The sequence below is a fragment of the Dipodomys merriami genome, unplaced genomic scaffold (genome assembly GCF_024711535.1).
Source record: "Dipodomys merriami isolate MVZ:Mamm:240054 unplaced genomic scaffold, mDipMer1.0.p SCAF_5, whole genome shotgun sequence".
Taxonomy (NCBI): domain Eukaryota; kingdom Metazoa; phylum Chordata; class Mammalia; order Rodentia; family Heteromyidae; genus Dipodomys; species Dipodomys merriami.
Genome location: NW_027206068.1, coordinates 28,899,676 through 28,926,143, shown reverse-complemented (window position 1 = coordinate 28,926,143; position 26,468 = coordinate 28,899,676). Strand labels below are relative to the sequence as shown.

At 37.8% G+C, this 26,468-nt stretch overlaps 2 protein-coding genes across 6 annotated transcripts in view; one reads left to right on the top strand and one right to left on the bottom strand.

Moving 5' to 3' along the window:
* Napepld (N-acyl phosphatidylethanolamine phospholipase D) overlaps nucleotides 1-12,152 on the top strand; it is a 36,529-nt gene extending 24,377 nt beyond the window's left edge. For 3 of the 5 annotated variants that reach the window (XM_069996302.1, XM_069996306.1, XM_069996305.1), the window contains exons 3-5: nucleotides 1,319-1,965; nucleotides 4,885-4,999; nucleotides 8,641-12,152. In XM_069996302.1, the coding sequence (XP_069852403.1) occupies nucleotides 1,319-1,965; nucleotides 4,885-4,999; nucleotides 8,641-8,772 (894 nt within the window). In that variant the 3' untranslated portion in view covers nucleotides 8,773-12,152. The remainder of the gene's footprint in view (nucleotides 1-1,318; nucleotides 1,966-4,884; nucleotides 5,000-8,640) is intronic. The other 2 variants (XM_069996304.1, XM_069996303.1) reach the window with 2 other exon arrangements.
* Nucleotides 12,153-12,243: 91 nt separating this feature from the next.
* Nucleotides 12,244-26,412, bottom strand: Armc10 (armadillo repeat containing 10). Its single transcript, XM_069996307.1, has 6 exons — nucleotides 26,092-26,412; nucleotides 23,977-24,125; nucleotides 22,945-23,079; nucleotides 20,385-20,561; nucleotides 15,216-15,287; nucleotides 12,244-13,894 (listed from the first exon to the last, which is right to left on the bottom strand). The coding sequence occupies exons 1-6, from the start codon at nucleotides 26,228-26,230 to the stop codon at nucleotides 13,640-13,642; spliced, it is 927 nt and encodes a 308-aa protein (XP_069852408.1). The 5' UTR covers nucleotides 26,231-26,412; the 3' UTR covers nucleotides 12,244-13,639.
* Nucleotides 26,413-26,468: the final 56 nt, after the last annotated feature.

Here is a 26,468-nt window from a genome sequence, read left to right as displayed (position 1 = left end):
TGGACTGTAAAAGGTTTTCCAGAAAGCCTTTTGCTTCAGAAGTTTGTTTTAGATGGCTAAAACAGTATTTACTATCAGCAGTTAACCACCAAAGCACTTAGTAATTTGGAGTCCTTGCAGAACAACCACAACCTATACCTTAATTGCCTCCTATCTAGGACCAAAGTGGTTTATATTCCCAAAGACAACTGCATTACCATCTTTGTATGTGAAAGACAGGACATTGCTAAACTGATCTATAGGTGCCCTTTCAGTGTTTTTCTTTCTTTATTTTTAAGGAAATAAATTAGTATAAGTTGATAATTTATACTACAAAAATCATGGTTTAGTGCAAAGACAGATGTTTTGATTCTAGAAAATCTAGCTTCCACTCTTGATTAAATGTTTATATGAACTTGGCCATTTCTTAGTGATTCTTCTCTGTGTTGGTCTGGTTAGGTAAGATGGCAATAGTACCAATGCCCTTAAATACATGGCAAAGAATAGTGGCTGAATGGACATTAGGATTTTCCACTTTTCCCAAGAAAAGTAAAACATTGACTAGTGTACTTAATTTTGAGTCTTGGGATTTTCCCCTTTGCAGCTTTCAGAAAGGAAGACCACTAAGTTTGTTTGATCTAGCCAAGTAAATGCCAAGTGAGTGCTTGGTTTCCTCAAATAAATAAGAATCCCTTCCCGCTTCCCTCCTTTTTTGTCATGCTTTTCAAACACTGATTAGGAAGAATCACCTCTTAAGCATCTGAAAGGTAAGGAATGAGAAGAATCTACCTCTTAAAGGGTAAGGAATGAGAAGAACCATTTATGAATTTGATTTTCTAAAGTTATCATGATGCTCCACTTCAGGTTATATATACTAAAAAAAATTAGATTTACATCTGAGATCCAAGAGCTATAAAATAAATTGTCATTGGATTTCTGTACTGTTTCTAAGGACTGACATGCTTCTAGGGAAATACATCAGTCCAGTGAAGTGAAAATAGCCAAATGGCCACATTTAGGCCAATCTACTTATGGTATTTCAGAAGAGGGCCTTTGAAGAAATTAAATGTAGCAGTGTTCAGACTTTTAAAATTTCATTTCCCTTTTGTTTATTGTATTTGGGATTAGGATTACTATACTATAATTAAGTCAGATCTAGAAAGGAGTTAAGGATGCATTTTCAAGAGAAAAGCAAAAAGAAAAGACTTAGCAAGTTTATCAAATGACTTCAGTCTTCCCAATATAGCTTTTCTCACTATAATTGAGGTCAAAATTGGTCTGTGATGATATAATACCTCTTTTAAAAAATTCTGACTCTTCCTTTTCTTTTTTTATACAGGAACTTGACAAAGAGCTCCCAGTGCTTAAACCATATTTTGTGAATGACCCTGAAGAAGCAGGAATGAGGGAGGCTGGCTTAAGAGTCACATGGCTGGGACATGCAACACTGATGGTGGAAATGGATGAGCTCATATTTCTTACAGATCCTATCTTTAGTTCCCGTGCTTCTCCATCACAGTACATGGGTCCAAAGCGATTTCGTCGTCCTCCGTGCACCATAAGCGAACTCCCCTCAATAGATGCAGTCCTTATCAGTCACAACCACTATGACCACCTGGACTACAGTACTGTCATCACCTTGAATGAGCGATTTGGTAACGAGTTGAGGTGGTTTGTGCCATTGGGTCTCCTTGACTGGATGCAAAAATGTGGCTGTGAGAACGTGATTGAGCTGGACTGGTGGGAGGAGAATTGTGTCCCTGGTCATGATAAAGTCACTTTTGTCTTTACACCTTCCCAGCACTGGTGTAAAAGGACCCTAATAGATGATAACAAGGTTCTGTGGGGCAGCTGGTCTGTCTTGGGGCCTTGGAATCGATTTTTCTTTGCAGGAGATACTGGCTATTGCCCTGCTTTTGAAGAGATAGGGAAGAGATTTGGACCTTTTGACCTTGCAGCTATTCCTATTGGTGCTTATGAACCAAGGTTTGTAAACTGGCAAAGAAACATTTCCACCACATGCTAAGTTAACTTCAAAAGCTATGGTACTATGTCATTTATGATTTTAGTCCTGGGCTCAGTTTTATACGTTGATGTGGTTTGATGGGTCAGATTCAAATCGATTCTTTAAAATTTTTAAACATTTTGATCACAGTCCTTCCCATCAGATGGTTACTCAAAGTCAGAAATGACATTACAAAGGAAAAGAGACCAAGATAAAGAGAAGCATCACACATCACCAGAAGTTCATATTTCATTTAAACTAAAAGTAAACTTAACAGCCAGTAATCAGGCCTAACTCTTTAAAAAAAATTAAGTAGTTGTACAAAGCAGTTGTCATTCAGCAAAGCAGTTTATGAATGCTATGCATTGGGTCAGTGTCACTCTTTTTATCACCCTGACCCTCCCTCACAGCCCCAGCCCTGCAGACCTAACTTTCCTTCCTTTCACAGGGAGGATTTTTTTCCTATGTAATTACTTTTCTCTCCATAATTGGGATGCATTAATTCCATTTGTCTTGAGTGAGAAAATGAGGAGTTGGCTTATAGCATGAGTCTCTTTGATGGTCTTATTTCAGTATAGAATGTATCCCGTGGTGAGATTGTTTAACTCCCAATTCATTCTCCAGTGTGGTATATACTTCACATTATTTTTAGAGCTACACCATCATTGGACAATGCTTTTACAGATAATTACAGGACATTTTAGGTAAGCCTATAAGCAAAAGAGCCAGTGGGTTTTTTTTAAATTTATTTTATTTTATTTTATTTTTGGTCCCAGTTGTGGGGCCTGAACTCTGGGCCTGGGCACTGTCCCTCAGCTCTTATGCTCAAGGCTAGCACTCTACCACTTGAGCCACAGCACCACTTCCGGCTTTTTTCTTTTTTTCTTTTTTTTTGCGTATGTGGTGCTGAGGAATCGAACCCAGGGCCTCAGGCATGCAAAGCAAACACGCTCTACCACTGAGCCACCTTCCCAGCCCAGGTTTTTTTTTTTTAATGCATAGAGAAATCAGATAAATCTGATCTTCTGTTTCCATCTGATACTATAGTTGTTAACCTTTTAAGTTCACTAAAACCATTTTTCTTGTCTTTACTAACTTTATCATTTTCAGCATTTTGCTAATTTCCTTAAGGCAGGGGTAGATATTTACCTTTGTTTGGTTCCTGATTATTTACTACAATTAACATAAGTCAATATTAGTACAGTACACTTTTTTGCTTTAGTATTAGAAATATATATATATGTGTGTATATATATATATGTGTGTGTATATATATATATATATATATATATTTGCTTTGGAAGGTGTCAACTATTTATTTGGGGAGGATTCAAATAGGTGATATATTTGATGACTTCATAAACTTTGTGTTGTTTAATCATCATAGCATCCTTATAGGGTGGGTCTAAATTTATACCTACAGACTGGAAATGGAAGCTCAGAGAATTTATAGAAACTTTCTGGAGGCATTCCCAGACTGCAGGAGCTGGGATTTACTTGAGGCCCTGTGCCTCACAGAGCCCTTGTTGTTTTCAAGGCTTTGCAGTCTCAGGACTTCATTGTCTTTAATTATTCACTCAGAAGCTCACTCTTCTGCCTGACCAAACACCTCTCTGTTCAGTTTTATGATTTTTAAAATTCTAGGGATAGTAATGGGACATTTTGCTCCCAATCTTTAAAGTTTATACACTAGGCTTTTTTTTTTTTCTTTTCTGAGAAGGGTTGCTATGTAGCCCCCACTTGTTTCACACTTAGGAATTTCTTTAGAGTGCTAGGATCATAGGCATGTACCACTATGCTTGGCATTACACACTAAGGTTGGTTTCCTTACTACTTTAGCAAGTTCAAGAAGAAACTATTTCTGCAGATAGAATTGGAGTTTGAGTTTCTAATTCAGTTTCTTTGATTCATTCCTAATATTGTAAAATATTTGCCTTTCAAAATAAGAATGCATCATTAGTAAAAACCAAAATGTACACCAATTTTTTACAAAGATGAGTTTTGTTTGAGACTCAGTTATTTATACACAAAATTTTTGCTTTTATCCCCTTCAGTGGAAAAGTGAACTAAAGGGAGATGTTTTTGCCTACTGTGAATGTGCTTTTGCTAACCAGGTTTTGCTTTATGTTCAGAATCTTTTAATTTTTTCAGTTAAGCCTTGATTTGGGCCTCAGACCTGGTTTCTAGCTATTTCTCATAATCGATTGTGCTCTGTCCCAGAAATTTTCAATAGTAGGTATACATTGAGCTTATTTGGGAGACTTAGAAAGACCCTAATGCCATGTCTCAACCCAGAATAATCAGATTCATTAAAGGCACGGGCTGGGCAGCAGTAGTTACTAAAAGTTCTCCAGATGAGTCTGAAGTGAATCCAGTGGCTGAAAAATAGCTAACATGTTGCTGTTTCTGTAGGCAATTCAACTTTATTCTTAAGTGTGTTGCTAAAATAAGTGAGTTGCAAATAAAGGGATAGGGAGAGAAGTAGAAAACAACTACTCTACCAGGTTCTGGAGGCTCATGCCTGTATTGATAACTACTCAGGAGACTGAGATTGAGGATTGTGGTTCAAATCCAGCCTGGGCAAGAAAGTCTGGGACTCTTTATTTCCAGTTAATTGGCAAAAATCCAGAAGTGGAGCTGTGGTTTAAGTGGTAGAGTGCTAACCTTGAGCAAAAAAAAAAAAAAAAAGCTCAGAGACAGTGGCTTAGGCCCTGCATTCAAGCCCCAGTACCAGCACAATAACAAAACAAAACAAAAAAAAATAACCGCACTGAGATGGTGCTTGTTTCTCAGATGTCCGTAGTTCTGGTGCAGAATCTTAAAAGTGGGTTAGATAAAGCAGTAAGTAGAATTTGGAGTATACTCAAAGGTCAGAATTAACAAAATTGCTGTTTCATCAGGTGGTTTATGAAATACCAACATGTCAACCCAGAAGATGCTGTAAGGATTCACATTGATGTTCAAGCAAAGAAATCTGTGGCAATTCATTGGGGAACTTTTGCCTTAGCAAACGAGGTAAGTTTATAATAAAAATAGACTTAATTATATATTTGATCAATGGAAAGATTGTGAGCAAGCTTCCTACCATGCCCCCCAGCCCTTTTGCTTTCTGTAATTTGTTTTCAGGTAGATTTTGGATCTTAACTTGACTGGTGCTGGCCTTGAATTAGGATGCTTCTTCCTCTACCTTCTAAGTAGTTGGGATTATAGTTGTACAGTAAATCTTGATTTTGTTTGCTTTGTACTAGGTATTGGGTTGAGGTTTGATTGCTAGACTAAAGCAGAAGAACTGATTTTTTTCCTTGAAAGAGTTGAAACTTAAGAGTTCTGCTGCTAACTTGAGTGCTCAGATCAAGGATAGGATAGTAAAGCTGTCTCTTCTTTTTTTTGGATCCAAATGCTGCCATAACCAAAATTTGTAAAGAGATGTTGGATTTTGGCTTTTACATTGATTTCTGTGGCATCCTCCATATTCCAGGGCCTCTGTGCCAGTGTTTTTGTATTTTAATCTTCTCTGTCCATCTCTTCCTAAATGCAGTTTGTTTCAAAATTACCTAATATATTCCCTGCCATTCCCTAATGAGATTTGCCATTCTGTAACACAATAACCGGGAGGTCCTGATGTATCAACTGTTAGCGATATTGCCAGAGAATGGGATGATGGGATGAATAAATGAATAAATGGGAGTTAGAAAGAATGTATGAGAGAAGGAACGTGAATGAGAGAAAGACAGAGAGGGAGAGAATGAGTATGAGAGTTTGGGTTAGAGCAAGATTGATAGTGGTCTCTCAGTTGTAATCTGCTATATTTGGTGACAATTTCTTACTCTGTGTATGTGTGTGTCTGTATATGTGTGTGTATGAATGTTCTGTATGTATTTCATACATGTTATCAGTGGCTTAGATGAAGTAATAGTATTTTGCTAATCCTGTGCAAAGAAAGAAATGGAAGATTTTTACCTCAAGTGATTAGGTAGGGAGTTGTGTTCTTTACTGATATGGAGAATCATTGAGAATTATTGTGAATTACTTTGGAAGAACTACTCAATTCTATAATCCTAGCAATTTGGGAGACAGAGGTCAGGGCCTGAGATTACAGACTAGTCGAAAAAAATAATTTTCAAGACTCCATCTCAACCACTGGCCAGGCACAGTGATGAACCAAAGGACATGGGACGCACAAAAAGAATCATAGTCCAGTCTGGCTTAGGTATAAAGTGAGACTCTATCTTGAAATAATCAATGCAAAAAAGGTCTGAAGTTTAAGCTCTTAATATAATTCAAAAAATTACTCTGAACTGGGAGTATAAACACGTAATACAATCCCAGCACTAAGGGAGGCTGAGAGTTCAAAGCCAGTCTGCAGAACATAGCAAGAACATGTCTCAAAAATAAAATAACAAAAAGGAATTATTCTTGTTATAAAGCTAAACTCTGCTGGGTGCCAGTGGCTCACGCCTGTAATCCTAACTACTCAGGAGGCTGAGATCTGAGGATCACGGTTCAAAGCCAGCCCAGGCAGGAAAGTCCTCAGACTCCTATCTCCAATAAACCACTAGAAAACCAGTAGTGTCACTGTAGAGCACTAGCCTTGAGCCGAAGAGTGCAGGGACTGCGCCCAAGCCCAGAGTTCAAGCCCACGACTGACACACACATACACACACACACACACACACACACACACAAAATTTAAACTCCACTTGCTTAATTCATTAATTTATTTTTGAGACAGTCTTTCCCTGTAGCTCAATCTGGCCTTGAACTTGGAACTCTCCTGCCTTAGCCTCCTAAGTGCTGGGATTATGGGTATATGATACAATACCTGAGTTTGCTCAATTATAAAGTTGGTGAGATTTTCAGAAATGTTTTGTCTATTATTTCTAAACAATTTGCACATAAGCAAATTGTTCACTACAGCATAGTCAGAATAAAGTACATAACAACTCTAAAATTGTGTATGTATATACATGAGTATGTATATATGTATATGTGTATATTCTGTTCAGTCAAAAGGCTTTCTCACCTAATTCCAATGTTATCTTCTAGATGGTCATAATTTGCCAAAAATTTAACCTATTTATAAAAAACTCGGTCTAGGAAGGTGGCTCAGTGGTAGAGTACTTGCTTTGCATGTATGATGCCCTGAGTTTGATTCCTCAGTACCACATAAGTGGAAAAAGCTGGAAATGGCACTATTGCTCAAGTGGTAGAGCGCTAGCCTTGAGCTGAAGAGGGACAACTGCCAGGCCCATAGTTCAAGCCCCATGACTGACAAAATCAAATCAAAACAAGACAAAACAAAAAAATTCAGAAGGATATTGCCTTTTTAATCAGAAGGATATTACTTCTTTAGTCTGTTTCAGCAGATTAAAGGTAAAGAATCCTGGATTGGAGTCAAGCCAAATGCTGGTGGTTCATGATAGCTATTTAGGAAGCTGAGATTTGAGGACTGGGGTTCAAAGCCAATTTAGTCAGGAAAGTCCATGCAACAATGAACCAATAATGAAACTGGAAGTGGAGTTATGGCTCAAGGTCAGCTTTGAGCAAAAAAGCTAAAAGACAATGCCCAGATTCTGAATTCAAGTCCCAGTACTGGTGTGCATGCAGATGTGTGTGCATGCTCACACACACACACACACACACACACACACACACACACACACACACACACACACACACACACACACACACACACACACACACACACACACACACACACACACACACACACACACACACACACACACACACACACACACACACACACACACACACACGGTCTACTCCCAGCTAGAACATCAAAAGCCATTCCAGATCCACACAAATCATGCACCATAATAAAGTTAAAGCTAAGCAAAGAAATGATCAGTGTATCATGATTGTGAATTTGTATTGTTGGTGAAACAATGGTGAAATTTGGTTAAATAAATTAAACAAAAGTTATTTTTCAATGGGAAAGAATTTCATCATTTTTTTTCTCCTTATACTATGGCCTGGGCATAGTTCTTCTATCACTTGAGCCATAGCTCCATTTGCAACCTTTTTTGTGGTTAATTTGGAAATAAGAGGTAAGTCTTACGGACTTTTCCTGCCTGGGCTGGCTTCAATCCAAGATTCTCAGATCTCAGCCTCCTGAGTAGCTAGGATTACAGGTGTGAGCCACCAGCACCTGGTGAAATCTTTAAAAAAAACAAAAAAAACTTAAGGGCTGGGAAGGTGGCTCAGTGGTAGAGTGCTTGTCTTGCATGCATGAGGCCCTGGGTTTGATTCCTCAGCACCATATAAGCAAAAAGAAAAAAAGCCAGAAGTGGTGCTGTGGCTCAAGTGGTAGAGCGCTAGCCTTGAGCTGAAGAGCTGAGGGACAGTGCCCAGGCTCAGAGTTCAGGCCTCATGACCGGACCCCCTCCAAAAAAAAAACAACAAAAAAAAACTTAAAATATTTTTTTGGTTTAGGCTGTCAATTTCTATTCTTATATATAATTTACATACTAATCATCCATTACTCTTTTCTATTTTACAAAATATACAATATTTTCTATATGTATAAAATATAGCATAGACACTTGTTGCTTATATTAGTTTGAACTCATTTGAAACATTCCATCAACAATATGTATTGTTATGTAAAATTTTGTTTTCTTTTTGTCCTTTGCCAGCATTACTTAGAGCCTCCTGTGAAACTGCGTGAAGCTCTAGAAAGATATGGACTTCAGACTGAAGATTTTTTTGTCCTGAAGCATGGAGAATCAAGATACTTAAACACAGATGATAAAACTTTGAATAAATAGGAAAATAGATGAATTTTATTGGAAAGGTATCAGTTGGATAATTTTGAAAACAAAATGACTAAGAAATTCATGAATATTATGACTTTTTATGTTTGGAAACAACCTCTTCATGTATGGCTTATGTTTTGTATATAAGTTTACAAATATGATGAACAGCTTTATATAAACTATGAAAGATTTTAGGGGTGGAATTATTATTTTGGCAATGTAGATTTAAGAAATCTTATATCAATGATATAAGTATTATAATAGATATTCACTTTTTACTAAAACATTATACTTTAGTGGTAGAATTTTTCCAGGTTATAAAATATTAAATGTTTGTTTTCCTTTCTTTAGGGTCTTATAGAAGATGTCAGGTTGTCTATCTTCTTACATTTATGTTATAGCAAATGATAAAATTAACTCTTATGTGCTTATAAACCTGGCAGTTCTTGCTCACTGAAGATGACCTTGTAGGCTTTATAGTGACACACAAGTATAATCTCAGCACTAGGTAGGCCTACGCAGAAGAATTCAAGAGCAATCTGAGCTACATGGAGCAATTTTATCTAAAAACAGAAAAAAAGACTGTATGCTAAATATTAAGTGACTTATTTTGTTAAGCACTAAAAATATGCATTTGGGCTAAGTTATATTTAAGGACAATTTTTTATTGTGGTAAAATGTATTACGTAAAATTTTAGCAAAGTAGAAAATGTGTACAGCTTTTTGGTGATAAGTATATTTACAACTTGTACAAACATGAACACCATAAACTTAAAGTTTTAAGAGAGAATATTCTACTACCCATCCATAGTCCCCAAATTAAAATTCACTGATATGGGCAAGGAAAGGAGAGAGCGTAATTGATGACATTCTCTAATTTTAGTCTGAAAATCAGACTTTGTGTTAAGCACAAGTATAGCTAAAACGAAATATTTTTCAGAGGAGCTATAGATCCTAAATATGAATGGAACCATACGTTTTGAATTGAATTTTTTTTCTCTTTTCTGTATATACTCTTTATTTGGTGTTTAAGGTATAATTCACTATGTCAGTTAGAATTATATTTTGTTTTACATGATTCAGATGTCATATTTTTGTATTAAATGACCTTTAAACATGATTGTACCTTGTATTAAAAGCCCATACGAAATGCTAGTAGCAAGGAGAGTACCTGACCCCGACTGAGTTTTGGTCTTCGGTTCTGCATTCAGTTGTTTGCTCTGAAGCTGCGTAAGGAGCAAAATACATATGATAGTTTTGGAGGCCCTTCTATGTTTCTGGTGCTTATACACCAGTGAAATCAACTCCATATATCTAATCTATCACAGTCAAGATAGTTTTTCTATACCAAATGCCATCCAGGCAGTGCTCAATTTACACCTATGTATGCATGCCACATGTTAGCTATTAAATATGAATTTTAATCCTTCCATTATTTCATCCTGCATTTTCTGTTTAACTCGAAACAAAGTCACCTGTGCTCACTGTGCCTCAGTTTCCTCGTGTGCAACAAGAGGATAATTTTGACCTACCTCCAGAATATGTGTAAATAATAAAGGGATGTTTTAAAAGCACGTTAGAAATTTAAGGGATAAAAATGATTTCTTAAGATACCACTGCCTAAAATAGGTAAGTATATTTAAAAATCTAGAAGCAGGCTTAATGCTTTTTGATAGTTTTGCTCCTGTTGCAGATTTACGAATACACAATAGTATACAAACACCAAACACTAATAGTCCCATCCCACTCATTTTGTAGAATTTGGATAGTAATAGTCGAGATCTTTTCACAATTTAGCATTTTTTATTTTAAAAAGTTCAAATCACTTAAGGGAGCAGAGTTGTTAATAGATATGCATATGTAATGTAGGTGAATGTGTGTGCTTTGGGGGCATTAAAAGCACAATTTTTCCCCATAAAGTAAAATAAGCAGAAAAACACTGAACAAGCACTAACATTTTTCTTTTTTTTTTTTTTCTTTTTTCTTTGTTGGTCATGGGCTGAACTCTGGGCCTGGGCGCTGTCCCTCAGCTCTTCAGCTCAAAGCTAGCACTCTACCACTTGAGCCACAACACCACTTCTGGATTTTTCTGCTTGTGTGGTGCTGAGGAATTGAACCCAGGGCCTCATGCATGAAAGGCAAGCACTCTACCACTGAGCTACCTTCCAAGCCCCAACTTTTATACTCCAAACAAATGTGAATCAAGATGTTAGGATTCTATTGCCCTAATACTAGGCAGCATTTTTGTATCAGATTGAAAATACATCTCTTATCTCTGTGAAGCCAATTCTTACCTTGCTTGATGACCTTACCATTAGTTTTATATTTATATTTACTGTTTAACTGAGGGACTTTGAAACTTCATGATCTTTTCATTAAGAAATATATCAAACTTTATATTGCTTATCATAACGACCCTATGGTGATTTCCATTTTATCTACATTCTGAAGGGTTTATGAGCAAAATGAAAACAAAGTTTGAAAAATTTCTTTTCCCTCAATGCAGTCTAGTACATTGTAATACTACATACAAAAGATATTTATATATATATGCATATATATATATTGTTGGAACTGGGATTTTTAACTCAGGTCTTTGTGCTTATGAGGCAAGTGCTCTACCACTGGAGCCACACCCGTAGACCTACACTGTAGTATCTATTAGTCAATTCCATGTTCCTTTTTGATTAGTGAACACCATGAGTAACATTTCTATCTGCCTTACTATCTAAAGAGGAAGTCAATTAAATCACACCAAATAATAGTGACAATGTGCAATAACATACATAGAACAAAAGTATTATGTACTTTTTCTATGAATTCTTCCCCTTTTCACTGTCAATACTCCCTTTTTCTCTAGCAAGTGTGATTATTTTTCAAACTAATGGTAGAGGAAAAGATACAAGTTTCAGATTCCAATATTTCTATAATACATGAAGACAAATCCTGGTTTTTAGTGTGATATATGGAACATATATTTTCATTGAATGTGCCTTTTGAGGAATATCCCAAATGTTGTGTCACCAACCCATATATAAAGTATTTTAACCATGATACAGTGCTACTGAAGCCCACTGGGGATTTTCATTTATCATCTTACATTAAAAGCTTTGTCTACCATAAAGATGTTCTTCAAAGTTGATTTCTGTATCAGAATAACTCTGAGAACATTTTTTTTTTGGTTCAAAGATTGTGACTTCCTATGCAAAGTTGTGTATCCATATCCATGTATTTACAGTGGAAATCTAAACTACCTTTTCTTAAGGCTTTTCCTTAAATATGTAAATAGTAAAGCTTCTGCTTGCACACTGATTGACTAAATGCTAAGCATGATAGGGGTTATGAACTTGTGTATTACAGACCCTAACTTAACTGAATTCAAAGTACATCAAACTGTCATAGCTTATGGGATAAAAAAGATCATAACAAAGACATTTTTATGTTGTAACTTTAGTCAAAATATGGATGAAATTTAATAAAGTAATGCCAATGAAGAGAAATATATACCATCTTGTCAATATTTTTTTATTAAAGTTAACAATTTATGTTCATAGTTTAAAAAAAAGTAAAAGGGATATACATAGAAAAGTATGTCCCCTATTCCCTCATTGTATTCCCAGTTTACATATCAACCTAGAAATGTTTCATCCAGATAGGTATAAACATTTTTCATTTTAAAAACACATGTGACATCATACTAGGCATGATTCTTTTACATAAGCTTTTAAAAGCAACTTTATTCCATAGATGTCTTTCTACCTCAGTACTGTTAGACTTCATTCTTTCTAAAGAATAGCTTGTTATTTAACTAGTTGACTATGGACATGGGACATCCCAGTATTCTGTACCAGGATCAATATGTAACATCTTTAAATATTGGCACAACAAATGGGATGGTGTGAGTACTAAGAAACATTTTTCCTGAAAAGTTTCTATTTTTCTTTGATTATAAATGAGAATATGTCAGGTGCTGTTGGCTCATGCCTGTAATCCTAACTATTCAGGAGGTTGAGATCTGAGGATCTCTGTTTGAAACTTGTCTGAGCAGAAAAGTCCATGAGACTCTTATCTCCAGTTAACAATCAGAAGCCAGAAAGTGCAGCTCAAGTGGGAGAGCCTTAGCTCTGATTGAAAAGCCAAGTGAGAACATGGGACCCTGAATTCAAGCCCCAGAACTGGCACAGGGAGAAAAAAACCACCAAAACCAACACCCCAGAAACAAAACAATGGTGAGAATATGTTCTAGAGACTGAAATAGACTCTTGAAAACAGTATAGCTGGGGTGGACTTGAGAGCTTAAGTTCTCATTGCTACTGAGAGAACAAGGCCATTCCTGTGGCAGTTTGAAAACAATAAGTTAATCTTATTGTTTAATCTACTGTTACTGCAGAGGAACAACTGCAAGTCACTCCAAACAGAGGAAGGATATCAGACATAAAAAGGTCACTGCCATTTCATATAATGGAAATCACTAAAGTATCTCAGTGAATAGGTAGGAAGTAACTGCTTTCAGTGAATGCTCAATTTTCATTTGACATCAATAAAATGAATGGTCCAAAATAAACCTGAAAACCTGAAGTTAAAACAGGTTGACTATCTTATCTCAAATCATTTGGATCAGAAGCGTTCAAGGATTTTGGAGTTTGTACAGATTACCAGTTGAGCAATTCCAATCCAAAACCTCCTTATCTGAAATGTTCCAAAGTCTGAAACTGAGCATCATGTCAGATTAGGGATGTTCAGCCTGTACTGTGTAAAAGATGGAACGTGGTATTTCCTGTTTAAATTCAGCAGATGAAAGAAACCTTTTCTAAGGAAGATAAAGTTTCTGTGTATTAATTTTTGGACTGTATTACTTGAGAAAAATATGACTAACAAATCAAAATTTTGGAATTACTGTCACAACTTTTTCTTTCACATCCACATCATGATGATAAACTAAAGCTCTCATTTTCTGGGCGCATTCTTCTCCATATAATAGGAAAAACAATGAACCTTTAGGAAAAGGAGGCTGAATAGCTAAATGGCCTTCCATTTTGAGGCAGTTATTTATGTTGTGAAATAATGTAAGTACTCGAAGTAGAATTTCCTTTGCTACATGGCTGTCATAAAGAGAAAGGAATGATGAATCCACCTGAAAGAGGAAATAGTAAATTATCATTTTTACATCTTAAAACTGCATTTGATACTTTACATTAAAAAAAAAAATCCCACCACAGAAAACCCTGAGTGCATACCTTAATCGTATACAGTGAGTACACCCTACATTATACAGTACTAGAAATAAGAGATTTGGTGTTAAAAATAATATTCCTTTGGAACCTAGAGCACAGTCATTTATTAAAAAAAAATTCCTTTTCTTTATAGAATCTACTGCAGTTTTCATGAGAATTCATTACTTCATTAAATATTTACTGCCCAGGCACAGGACTGGTAGACAGAATGGCAGACAGAGTTCCTTTATTACTGGAGCTGAGCTCCATTCTATCAACACCACTTTTTGAATACTTACAGTGGCTTTTAATTACCTTGTTTATGTGTCATATATTTCTGTCCATTAAGCTAAGTTTTGGAAGAACAAGCAGCACCTTGTACACACTAGTGTCTTGGCACTCAGCCCGGCCTCTAGCATACCTAATCAATACTGCTATGGACATCAGGATACATATGCACAAAAGCCAAGAATAAAGATATGATGACCTAAGTATACCCAAATTGTGCAGAGAAAAAAATGTATTCTTGTTATGGAGAATTTTTTGTTTGTGGTCAGTAATGGGGCTTGAACTCTGGGCCTGAGCGCTGTCCCTCAGCGATTCAGCTCTAGGTTAGCACTTTACCACTTGAGCCACAGCACCACTCCTGGTTTTCTGGTGGTTTATTGGAGATAAAGCGTTTCTTGGCTTTTCCTGCCCAGACTGGCTTTGAACTGTGATCCTCAGATCTCATCCTCCTAGATAGCTAGGATTACAGGCATGAGCCACCAGCACTGGTATGGAGAATTTTTTTTAATGACTTTTAAAATATGCTTGTTATAAGCTTTAAGTATATGTGTGTGTATATATATATATATATATATATATACACACACATATATATATGCAAAGAATAACAGCAGTACTATTTTTCAGAGATAATCCCTGTGAGCATTTTTTTTGAGGGTGTGTGTGTATGTCAGTTGTGGGGCTTGAACTTGGCCCGGGCACTGTCCCTCAGTTCTTTAGCTCAAGGTGAGTGCTCTACCACTTGAGCCACAGCGCCACATTCGATTTTTCTGGTGGTTTATTGGATATAAGTATCTTACAGACTTTCCTGCCCGGGCTGACTTTGAACCGTGATCCTCAGACCTCAGCCTGCTGAGTAGCTAGGATTACAGGCATGAGTCACTGGTGCCCAGCTTCCAGTGAGCATTTGAGATGTGTATGTGTGTATCAAAACAAATAATGTGATCTATTTACTTGGGCACTGAGTAGTCCTTCTGTCATGGCTGGGTTTTCAGACAAATTCACAAGCAGCTTCAAAACCTGAACCTGAAAAAGGAATGTTGGTTTATTTCAGACTAGCAAGCATGGATTTTCTTTTTCTCCTATCATGCTGTCTTCTCACGGTGTTCCCCTTCCAAAATTTTGCCTGTGCTTCGCATCAAGACCTGGCTCAAACTCTACCAATAAAGTCTCGCTCGCTCTCTGAACTTTTCTAATACAGGGCACTACTCTCAGAGAAGTTATCACATGATAGTGTTCCTTATACCTTTTCCAATTACACTTCAGTCTCCACGCACAGGCTTAACCCAGGGTAAATAGCCTGACATATTATTGATACGTGAAAAAAGACCCCTGGAACAAAAACAACAAAAATTTCCTAAAGCTTAGCTCACTTTTAATGAAAATATGAAAATTTTAAAAGTTTGGTTACCAAAACAAACTAGATAATATGGCCCTTTTTAGGGCCATGATAGGCTGTGATAAATCTCTAAGGTTATCTTTTTGTGTGTGAAAAATATTTTACAGCATTTAAATTGTTATAGGATCTAAATAATTAGCAAAGAAATGATTTTTAATAAGTGAATAGATAAAACACCAGCATTCTTGTCATTCCTAAAAATCAATAATAGAAATATACTAATAGAATTTACCTTTAAAGTCACATTTTTTTTTACAAAGATACTGGAAATGAGGAACAAAGGGTACTCAAGTCAGTAATACTAACAACTGTGTGACTCACTAGACCTACAAAGGAACCTATGTCTTTTATAAAACACTTTTTTTTAATTAAGAAGGTAATGTTTATTTTAGAATGTTTTTTCTTTCCCTCTCAGCACTAGGGATTGAAACTAGGGCTAGGCAAGCACCCCTAGAATGCTTTTTACTCCAGAAAAGCAGAAAGAAAAAGGAAGTTCACACATACTTCTCTTATAAAGTTTTGGTGATTTTTGTGGTATGTATCTTGTACTCTATAATTCCTTTGATAATGTACATTCTAATTATTAAGGAGAAGGATATAAGGCTTTGCTTAATCTTATTTTTACCAACTTTTACAAAACTTTACTGTTATAAAGGTAATGTACAGAGAGGTTATAGTTATGTAAGTCAGGTAATGAGTACATTTCTAGTTATGTAAGTCAGGTAATGAGTACATTTCTTTTTGGACAATGTTATTTCCTCCCTCTCTCCCAGTTTCTTCCTTCCACCCCACCCACAAGTTAAACTTTTATAAAATTAATACATGGTCATAAAAGAATTCTAAATAGTGCAGAAGGGTAAAGTGAGAACAAAAGCTGGAGCCCTAGTCATTCTCCTAAGCTATATTCAGAGGTCATGTTTTTCAAACAGAGACTTAACATCTGAGTTGTTAAGGTTAAAAAAAAAAAAAAGTCAAGAGATTTCTCACTCTTTGGGAGCTACTGTCAGACCCCATCTGGCCTCCACACCAACAATAAATCTTAGGAAAAAACACCTGGCTTACCATCAATGAAATGTTGGATTAAGAAAACAACAGCAAAAGGTATGAAACAAATGAACCTGAACCTATCAGATAAGCCTGAATAAGTCATAAAATCCATAAAGGCTCACTAGTAGTGAGAGCAAGTATATAACAATAGGAAGAGCAATTGCTACTTAGTCTCCTGTACTAAAATACATTGCTATCTTCTGAAAAACATGAAGAAAAAAAAAATTAGAGGACAACTATCATTAAACATACGTACTGTATTCTGGCTTGAGCCCTCAAAAGTCTTATTATTTTTTCCCTTTTGTCACATGTGCTACCTGGTGGAGACTGGAGGACATTTAATCTACATTGTTAGTCTCCACTATGTGTACTTAGTTCTAAATTTGTTGTTACCGATCCCCCCACCTCCCACCCCGCCCAAATCACTATAGTATAGTGGTATCACTGCTGTAAGCAAAATAAAAAATTTAAAAGCCACTTTGGTTGTCATTTACTAAAAGAAAAATATCTAGGGCTGGGAAGGTGGCTCAGTGGTAGAGTGCTTGCCTTGCATGCATGAGGCCCTGGGTTTAATTCCTCAGCACCACATAAGCAAAAAGAAAAAAGCTGGAAGTGGCACTGTGGCTCAAGTGGTAGAGCGCTAGCCTTAAGCTGAAGAGCTGAGGGACAGCACCCAGGCCCAGAGTTCAGGCCCCATGACTGGATCGCCCCCCCCCCCCAAAAAAAAGAAAAATATCTAAAACACATATTCCTTCAAAAATACAGATGATGGATGACTAAAAGTTTACCTGCAAGTTCAAACTTTAAACTCAGCTCTGTGTGTGTGTGTGTGTGTGTGTGTGTGTGTAATGGATGACTATCTAAAAGTTTACCTGCAAGCTCAAACTTTAAACTCTGGTTTAAACTCGGGTGTGTGTGTGATGGTGTGTGTCTGTGTGTGTGTGTGTGTGTGTGATAGATGACTATCTAAAAGTTTACCTGCAAGTTCAAAATTTAAACTCGGGTGTAGACTCGTGTGTGTGTGTGTGTGTGTGTGTGTGTGTGTGTGTGTGTGTGAGATGGTGTGTGTCTGTGTGTGTGTGTGATGGATGACTATCTAAAAGTTTACCTGCAAGTTCAAACTTTAAACTCGGGTGTAAACTCGGGGTGTGTGTGTGTGTGTGTGTGTGTGTGTGTTTAAACTCGGGTGTAAACTCGGGGTGTGTGTGTGTGTGTGTGTGTGTGTGTGTGTGTGTGTGTGATGGATGACTATCTAAAAGTTTGTGTGTGTGTGTGTGTTTTGCCAGTCCTGGCTTTTTCTGATAAGTTTATTGGAGAAAAGAGTCTCACTGACTTTCCTGTGTGTGTGTGTGTGTGTGTGTGTGTGTGTGTGTGTGTGTGTGTGTTTGCCAGTCCTGGCTTTTTCTGATAAGTTTATTGGAGAAAAGAGTCTCACTGACTTTCCTGTCTGGGCTAGCTTCCAACCTCAATCCCCAGATCTCAGCCTCCTGAGGAGCTAGGATTACAGGTGTGAGTCACTAGTACCCAGCTTAAGTTCAATTTTTATGGAAAAAAAAATACTAGAATTGGTGGCTAATTTTCCAGCAGAACAAAAAACAAAAATAAAAAAATTTGTATACCATCCCAGAAAGACAGAATGTATGGAGAAAACAAAACAAAATTAGAACATACTGTCTAAAAAGTCATAAATTGCAGTAAAACAGCTCATGACTGAGACATATAGATACAGACTCAAGGCTAGATGGCCTGGCTATGACTTTAGTCAGAATTCCTCCCGGGGTCTGGGGTTCTAAGTAAAACATCAGCAAGGGATTTTTCCTATAGCAGTCATACCACACAATAAATACAGAAGTTTCCATGGGGCTTGAGAGTCTGGAAGTCATTTTGCTCCACTGGAGAGAGAGAAAATGTTGATGGGAACTTGCCTACTGGGAAATGACTGGGGAGGAGGCAAGATTGGTAAAAGGCACTCTTTTTTTTTTCTTTTCTTTTATGTGTGTGTACATTTTTTATTGTAGAAATGCTGTACTGAGGGGTTAGTTACATGAGCAAAGTAATGAGTACATTACCTCCTTTTTTAGAAAAGATACTCTTAAGAATTTTCTCCTTTTGTCTCACTGTGTGTGAATGCCTAGAGACCTGTATAATTTACTATGTCCCAGTGGTTTTTTCATTTTTCTTTTTTTAAATCATCCAGTGTCTTAACTTGTAGATTTATAGGCACATTCTAGCTACCACCAACGGGGGAAACCATGCAATCTGAGAACACAAAGGTGCAATACCTATGTGCATCTGCTCATATAAAATAGTATTTAACGAAATGGACTTCAGGAAATAAAAATGAGGCTTTTACATTGTTGCTGTTTTTGTTTTCTTTTCCTTTTGTTCTTTTATCTGTCTTTGGGAGAGTAAGAAGGGGGCTCTGAAATAGTGGGACAAAGGGTGAACAAAGGCAGTATGGTACTTACTATACAACTTGTGGGTGGGGATGGGAAGGAAAAACTTGGAGAAAGGAAGGGAAGAGAGTGACACTGTTCAAAAAGAAATGTATTCTTTATCTGACTTATGTAACTGTAACCTCTCTGTATATCACCTTTAAAATATCAATTTAAAAATGCATAAAATAATTAAAAATTACAAAGTTAAGAAGGCATGAATCGTTTTTAAAAAAAAAGACACTCTTACATTTACTATTGAATTCTTCTGTGATGTCTTGGACCAGATCTAATGAGTTTGGCTATAGAAATAGCCAACCAGATATACTTCAGAAACAGAAGCAAGATTATGGGGAGGGTCTTCTGATAATCACATCCTGATAACCTCAGAAATCATTGCAGCAACTCAATTATTATGGCTTAATATTTGTTCCTTCTAAAAGGCTCATGAATTTTTCTGTAACTGTCCCAGTGAACACAGACTATTATGTTAAAACCTGAAAACAATAAAAATTATTAGAACCTTTAATTAGTCTATATTCAATTTTGTGCTACTTTTTAAATGCACTAAGAATGCACATTTATAGGATTTACTCAAGGAAATTTCTTTCAGAGGTATCTTCAGAAATCCTACTTAATCCACTCTGTTGCTCCTTCATCTGTGTAATGACAGCATGAAGCAAAGAGCTATCCTTCATATGCCTTATTCTGTTCACTTACTAGTGTGTAAAAGTGGTTTTAAAAGATTTGCAACAGGGGCCGGGAAAGTAGCTCAGTGGTAGAGTGCTTGTCTTGCATGCATGAGGCCCTGGGTTCGATTCCTTAGCACCACATAAGTAGAAAAAGCCAGAAGTGGCTTAGTGGCTCAAGTGGTAGAATGCTAGCCTTGAGCTGAAGAGCTCAGGGACTGCACCCAGGCCCCAGAACCGACAAAGAAAGAGAGAGAGAGAGAGAGAGAGAGGGAAAGAAAGAAAGAAAAAATAATGTATTTCCTTGGGTCCAAAGAAAGAAAGAGAGAGAGAGAGAGAGAGAGAGAGAGAGAGAGAGAGAGAGAAAGAAAAAATAATGTATTTCCTTGGGTCCATGTGAAGGTTTTTAATTAATAAATACTGACTACATTTAATCCTTTCTGAAGGCCATAAATTTAAAGATAGATAGCATGGAAATTCAATTTCAATTGTAATAAGCTTGATACAATAGCTCTTTGACTTTTAATTCATAACTGCTTTACCTCCTTCCTACCTTTGTACTTCCATCTCCAGTAAGTAACACATGGAAAAGGTCAGCAATGGAGCGGCTCAGCATGTGCTGGTGGTCATTGGTAACAGTCATGTTTGTTAACAACCTTAGCCCAGCCAACTGCACAGCAGAGTTCAGGGGACCAGAGAAAATATCCTCACAGACTTGATTGATATATATCTGAAGGAAAAAGAATAGAAAATTAATCATCTTAGAGTCTTCTCAAACTTTTATTAAACAGTCACTTTTCTGTACAGTAGACTAGGGCAATTGTTCAGGATTGATTGGTTCCTCTAAAATATAATGGCATTCGACCCTCAAATTTGGTGATCTCTTAAAACCTGCCTTTTGTTAATACCTGCCATTAGGCTGAGCATCTTAGAAATATACCCCACTCAATCCAGAAGACAACTCTAATAGAGGTAGGTGTTATGATGTCCATCTCACAACTAATGACTTTGAAGTTTTTTAGGAGCTTGAGTTCCCTGTGCAATGTCAGCTAGCAGGTGAGATGCAATATCCAAGTCCTAGGAATCATGCTCTCAACACCAGTGGCCTCCCTTTTGTAGGAGTTTTCAAACTCAATCCACCTTTCTGCTTCTACTTTTCTAGGCACATCAGCATCAGGGGGAAGATGTAGGAGACCATTTTGTATCACATAAGAATCTCAACTACAGGGTCTGGGGTGCTACATCATGTCACAAATAAAGAATAAGGGACAATGTAAAATAGAATTCTTTGGACTTCTATCAAAAGTAAGTAAAGGAAAAAATATTTGCCCAAGGTGATTTTTATTTACCTACATATAATCTACTCATTATTATTTTTATTTTTTTAATTATCTTTAAGTAGTTGTGAAAAGGGTTTCAATTTAAGATGTCAGTTTATGAGTACAATATAATCTTGATCAGTGTCACCACTTCCAATAATCTTGTGCAGATCTGCTCCCTATTATTACTGACCACTGGCAAAAAATAATGAACTGCCTGCAGTACTCCTATTTCAAATAGGAGAAAACTCAATCAGTACAATGAAAAGTTTCTTGACATCATATTTTCTGTATCTGGCTATGATCTTTCTAACTTGGATGAGTTGTTTCACAGATATTGGTACTTTCCTGATTAGAAAAAGAAAACTCTTAAATGTCACCAAAAGTTCTCACTGTTAAGAAAAATTTTCCTAATTTAAAGTGCTAAGAATGATTAACTGTCCAATAAACCATTATTTAAAAAAACAAAAAAATATATCCATGTTATCAACATAGTAATGTAATAGCAAGAAGCAAAAAGTGATAAAACTTTAATATAGGTTTAAGATCTACATTACATTCAGAAGCCAACTGGCTCTCTTTGATTATATATCTATCCCTTAAAAAATAGCATTTCTTTAGTTCTTTATAAGTCACACACATCTTTTTGTAAGATCTAATGTCTGTTTGTTTTGTCAGTCCTGGGGCTTGAACTCAGGACCTGGGCACTGTCTCTGAGCCCCTTTTGCTCAAGGCTACCACTCTTACTTACCACTTGAGCCACAGCACCTCATCTGGCTTTTCCTTTTATTTATTTATTTATTTTTATTTATTTATTTTTTTTGGTCCAGTCATGGGGCCTGAACTCTGGGCTTGGGCGCTGTTCCTCAGCTCAAGGCTCAAGGCTAGCACTCTACCACTTGAGCCACAGCGCCACTTCTGGCTTTTTTTTTTTTTTTTCTGCTTATGTGGTGCTGAGGAATGGAACCCAGGGCCTCACGCATGCAAGGCAAGCGCTCTACCACTGAGCCACCTTCCTAGCCCACTTTTCCTTTTTATGTGGTACTGAGGAATTGAACCCAGAGCTTCATGCATGCTAGGCAAACACTCTACCACTAAGCCATATTCCCAGACTGATGCTAATGTCTTTCAAAGCATTTACTTTCAAAGTGTTCTGAACATCCTTTTTATATGAATCTTTTCACTGTTTCACTTCTGGTAATAAGATTACCACAGAGCTAACTCAGTTATTCGACCTCATATTATTCCTTTCTTTTGGAATTCTCTTCTTTCAACTACACTTACAGAAACAGACATTCTGAAGAGCCAGATTGGACTCCTCCCCTTCCCTTTTACAGAAACTTTGGGATTTCTCTATGCACTCAACAGTGTTTTACCTATCTTTCTTTAAATTGCTTCATCATGTTCTGCCTTGAACCACTAGTATTTGTGATTAGTTTTATCCCTCCTCACCTTTCTTAGAGAATGAATAGTATCCTATTATGTCTATTCTCTGTACCACAGAGCAGGAGTTCAATAAACATAGAATTGAATTGATATACTTTTAAAAAATATATTGAGGCTTTCAGATGTTATCTAATCTGCCTTGATTTATTTAACACTCTTAAACGAAACCTCAGTTATATACTGTACTCCTTATTGACTAATTTAGGTCCCTTCTATCTCTGCCTTGTTTAGTATTTTTTAAAATAGCAATTATTGTCTAGGAGTTTGTTAAAGTTTCAGTAACTATCTTTTTGTCATCTTCCAATATACTGGAAATCCGATGTATTTTTAATATTTCAGACAACTTACCTTTATTTTGATTTGATTTTCAACATTTACACTAAGGTTATTTAGTGCATTTAAAGCTTTCTCTTTAATGCTGTGGTTTGGATTGTTGATTTTGTCTCCAACAATTGGAATACCTCCCAGTTCACGAATAATAGCCTAAGAGGGAAACAAAAAAGCCAGGAGTATAACTTCAATATGCAGCTCCATCTTGTGGCCAAAGACATACAAAAGAAGCAAGTACAAGCAAAACTAAAGGTCAGAGTGAGAGCTGACAAGCTAGACAACCTGAATGGATTCAGTTATGTCTAAATCAATGCCATTCTTAGATGCCCAGGTTAGCTATCTCAACATTTTCCTCTTTTTGGCTTAAAATAATTACAATTAGTAACTGAAAGAGTTGAATAATAATTAAACATTTTCAATATCTTCTTAAAAATGGCTAAAAGTTACAATAAACTTTGTCACTATAAAAAACACTCCATCATAAATTCAAAATTTGCATTTAGGACAATGTTAACAAAGGACACTAGCTAGAAAAACATTACAAAAATGGCTTTACTTGTTCTCCACAGGAAAGGAAGTGGTGAGAAGGAACTATTCAAATTAGCCTTTTTAGTCTTCATGTTATCTCTACTTGGGGAAGCCATTCACATTCACTTAGTGGTTGTTTGTGTGGTCCAGGGACCACCTGCATCAGAATCACACTGATAAGATCTGTTACACAATTTAAAGTTGTAGCATTAATAGATTTAAATAAAAGGCAATATACTACTAATTGCTGAATAGATACAGTTATGAATAAGATGTTGCTGGTGACCAGCTTCATAGGGATATGGAAACATATTGATAATGTTCCTGTGAGGCTGTGCTTTGCCTAAGTAATTACAGTAATAACTACAGTTAGTAACTGAAACATGTTGTAAGCATAAGTTAGCCATATCTGTATAGATGAGGAAAGTGGGGTTCTGCAAGGTTAACTTACACAGGGTAATAATCGCTCCTAGTGTGTAAAAATTATTATAAGGAGCTTGTTTGCTGAATGAGGGTACTTACTTGGTTAGCTGAAAAGGCTGCACTGTTACCCAGAGTGACTAAGGCTTTTTCAATGAGTACAGGATCCTCAGTTGAGTCAAGAAGGTAAAGGAGTTTTTTAAGTTGTTCAGCATTTAGGACATCATCATAGGAAGCATTGGTTAAGTCTTCTGCATAAAAGAATAATTAAAATTCATTGGAAATCAGTTAGTTAATTTTTTCTATTTTTACTTTTGTTTTTATTACCGTTAATTTAACCCAAGTAAGCATTCAAAGACATCTAGGTCCGGGCCATCTTCCCAATTACTTGTACAGAAATCTCTGACTCAGAGAAATGCAAAACATTAAGTTTTGCAAGGATAGACTGTATATGTGTATGTACACACACATACATGCGTGCGTGCGCAACATGCCAGCCAATGCTAGGGCTTGTACCGAGGGCCTGTGCCCTGTTCCTCCGCTTTTTCACTAAAGCTGCCACTTGAGCCACAGCTCCATTTCCAGCTTGTGCTGGTTAAGTGGAGATAAGAGTTTCCTGAACTTTGCCTGTATGGGTTGACTTCTAAAAGCAATCCTGAGACCTCAGCCTCCCCAGTAGCTAAGGTTAAAGGCATGAGCAGAGCTAGATACATATTTATATATTTTTTCCCATGTGACAGAAAGGGAAGAACCTTTCTTCTTTTTCTTAAAACATTTCTTTAGGGGCTGGGAAAGTGGCTCAGTGGTAGAGCGCTTGCCTTACATGCTTGAGGCCCTGAGTTCAATTCCTCAGCACCACATAAGCAGAAAAAAAAAGCCGGAAGTGGCATTGTAGCTCAAGTGGTAGAGTGCTAGCCTTAAGCTCAAGAGCTGAGGGACAGTGCCCAGGCCCAGAGTTCAGGCCCCACAACCGGACCCAAAAACAAAAAAAAACAAAAAAAAATTCTTTAAGCAAGCTTGTCATTATACATTCTTTTATCCTTTGATATAAATGTTGTTTTTAAGTAAAAGTCAGTTTTATAATCCAAAAATGAGTGTCTTTCTCAAGTGCTTGGAAGCCATCTCTCAAGTGTAAAGATAAAGACCCAGCCTCATATCTGTGGGATCTTAGCCTAGGAACCTGCTTCCCTGGTTTAACTATGTACTTTACTTATCATAGAGCTGTCTTATCTTTCTAGATAAAGGCAATTAACTAACATAAATGCCCCAATTGCCAGTGAATTAGAGGCCAGCAATCAATAACATAATGTATTGTCAAGTCCTCTTATTAAAGTAAAGCCACTTTACTATTTACTTGATTTGCATCTGCCAGGCTACACAGAGAGGTGAGAAATTTGTTTTGGACATCCATTGCCTGTGATGCTGTAGGCAAAATGGCTTAATGCCTGTTCCGTAATAAAATTGTTTGATTCTCTACATTTCTCCACCTTTGCGGAAGGCAGGTTTCTGGTTGGCTGATTTCATTTTTACTTATTTTTCTAAGCTTCCATGACCTGAAACATCTTTCAGAACGTTCAGCAAAATGTCAGAATTGTGAATGTGCCAATCATTTGGTCAGATCTATTGGACTAGTCTGCCGTGAGGGGTGTGTCTCCTGTAGACAATGGTTCCAGTTTCCAGCACCCCCCCCCCCCCAGACACGAGAGATATAAGAGATGCTGGGCCACGAGGTTCAAGGTGTCTCCCCCTGTTGAGGCTGGGTAAACTGCAGGCAGAACTGCCCCTGTGATAACCTTTCAATCACACAGGCGCACGAATAATTTCATCATTGGCTCCAGCCTCCCCCCTCCCTCGACCAAGCCCACAGGCCTCCCACAATCTCGGACATCCCTTTGCCAACACAAAGGCCCAGAGCAAGCTGAAAGGGAGAGGTCATCAGCAAGCCTTTGAGAAGAAACCTCGTCCACCGCTTTGACGTCCAGCGCAGGCAGGAGAGTTTGGGGCATCTTTTTCATCCCAGGAGTGGTGCCGGTCGGGGGCTCTGGACCCCACATTCGCACAGGTCCGGGGTCGATCGCTCTCTCCACCCCGTCCGCTCCGCCGCTTATTTCACTGCGAGCACCGAGCAGCCACCGAGCCCCCCCTCCCTGGCCCGGGCTGGCCTCGGTGCCCGTCCCCGTCCACCTGCCGGGCGGCCGCCACCCCGCCCCGCCTCACCTGCAGACCGCGAGGGGCGCAGCCCACGGCCCCGGCCGCCTCGCCGCGGGCCCCGCGTCAGCCTGTAGAAGCAGTAGCAGGCGCCGGCGCCGAGGACCAGGCCCGCCGCCACCCAGCCCGCGTCCCGGGCGCCACCCATGCTACTGCCAGGCAGGGCGCGGCGGAGACGCCGCGGGAGGCTGCAGGGATCGACGCTGAAGACTCCCGCACGCGAAGGACCCGCCGAGGCAGAATGGAGACCTCACCTAGAGAAAGGAAAGGAAGGGCTGAACTCCAGTCCACGGAAGCCGCCCGGCTCAGATCCTGAGCCCTCCCACTCTTCCCGCCCAGTCCCAGCAGCTTCCTCCAGGGGCGCTGGTTCGGCGGGAAGCTCAGAC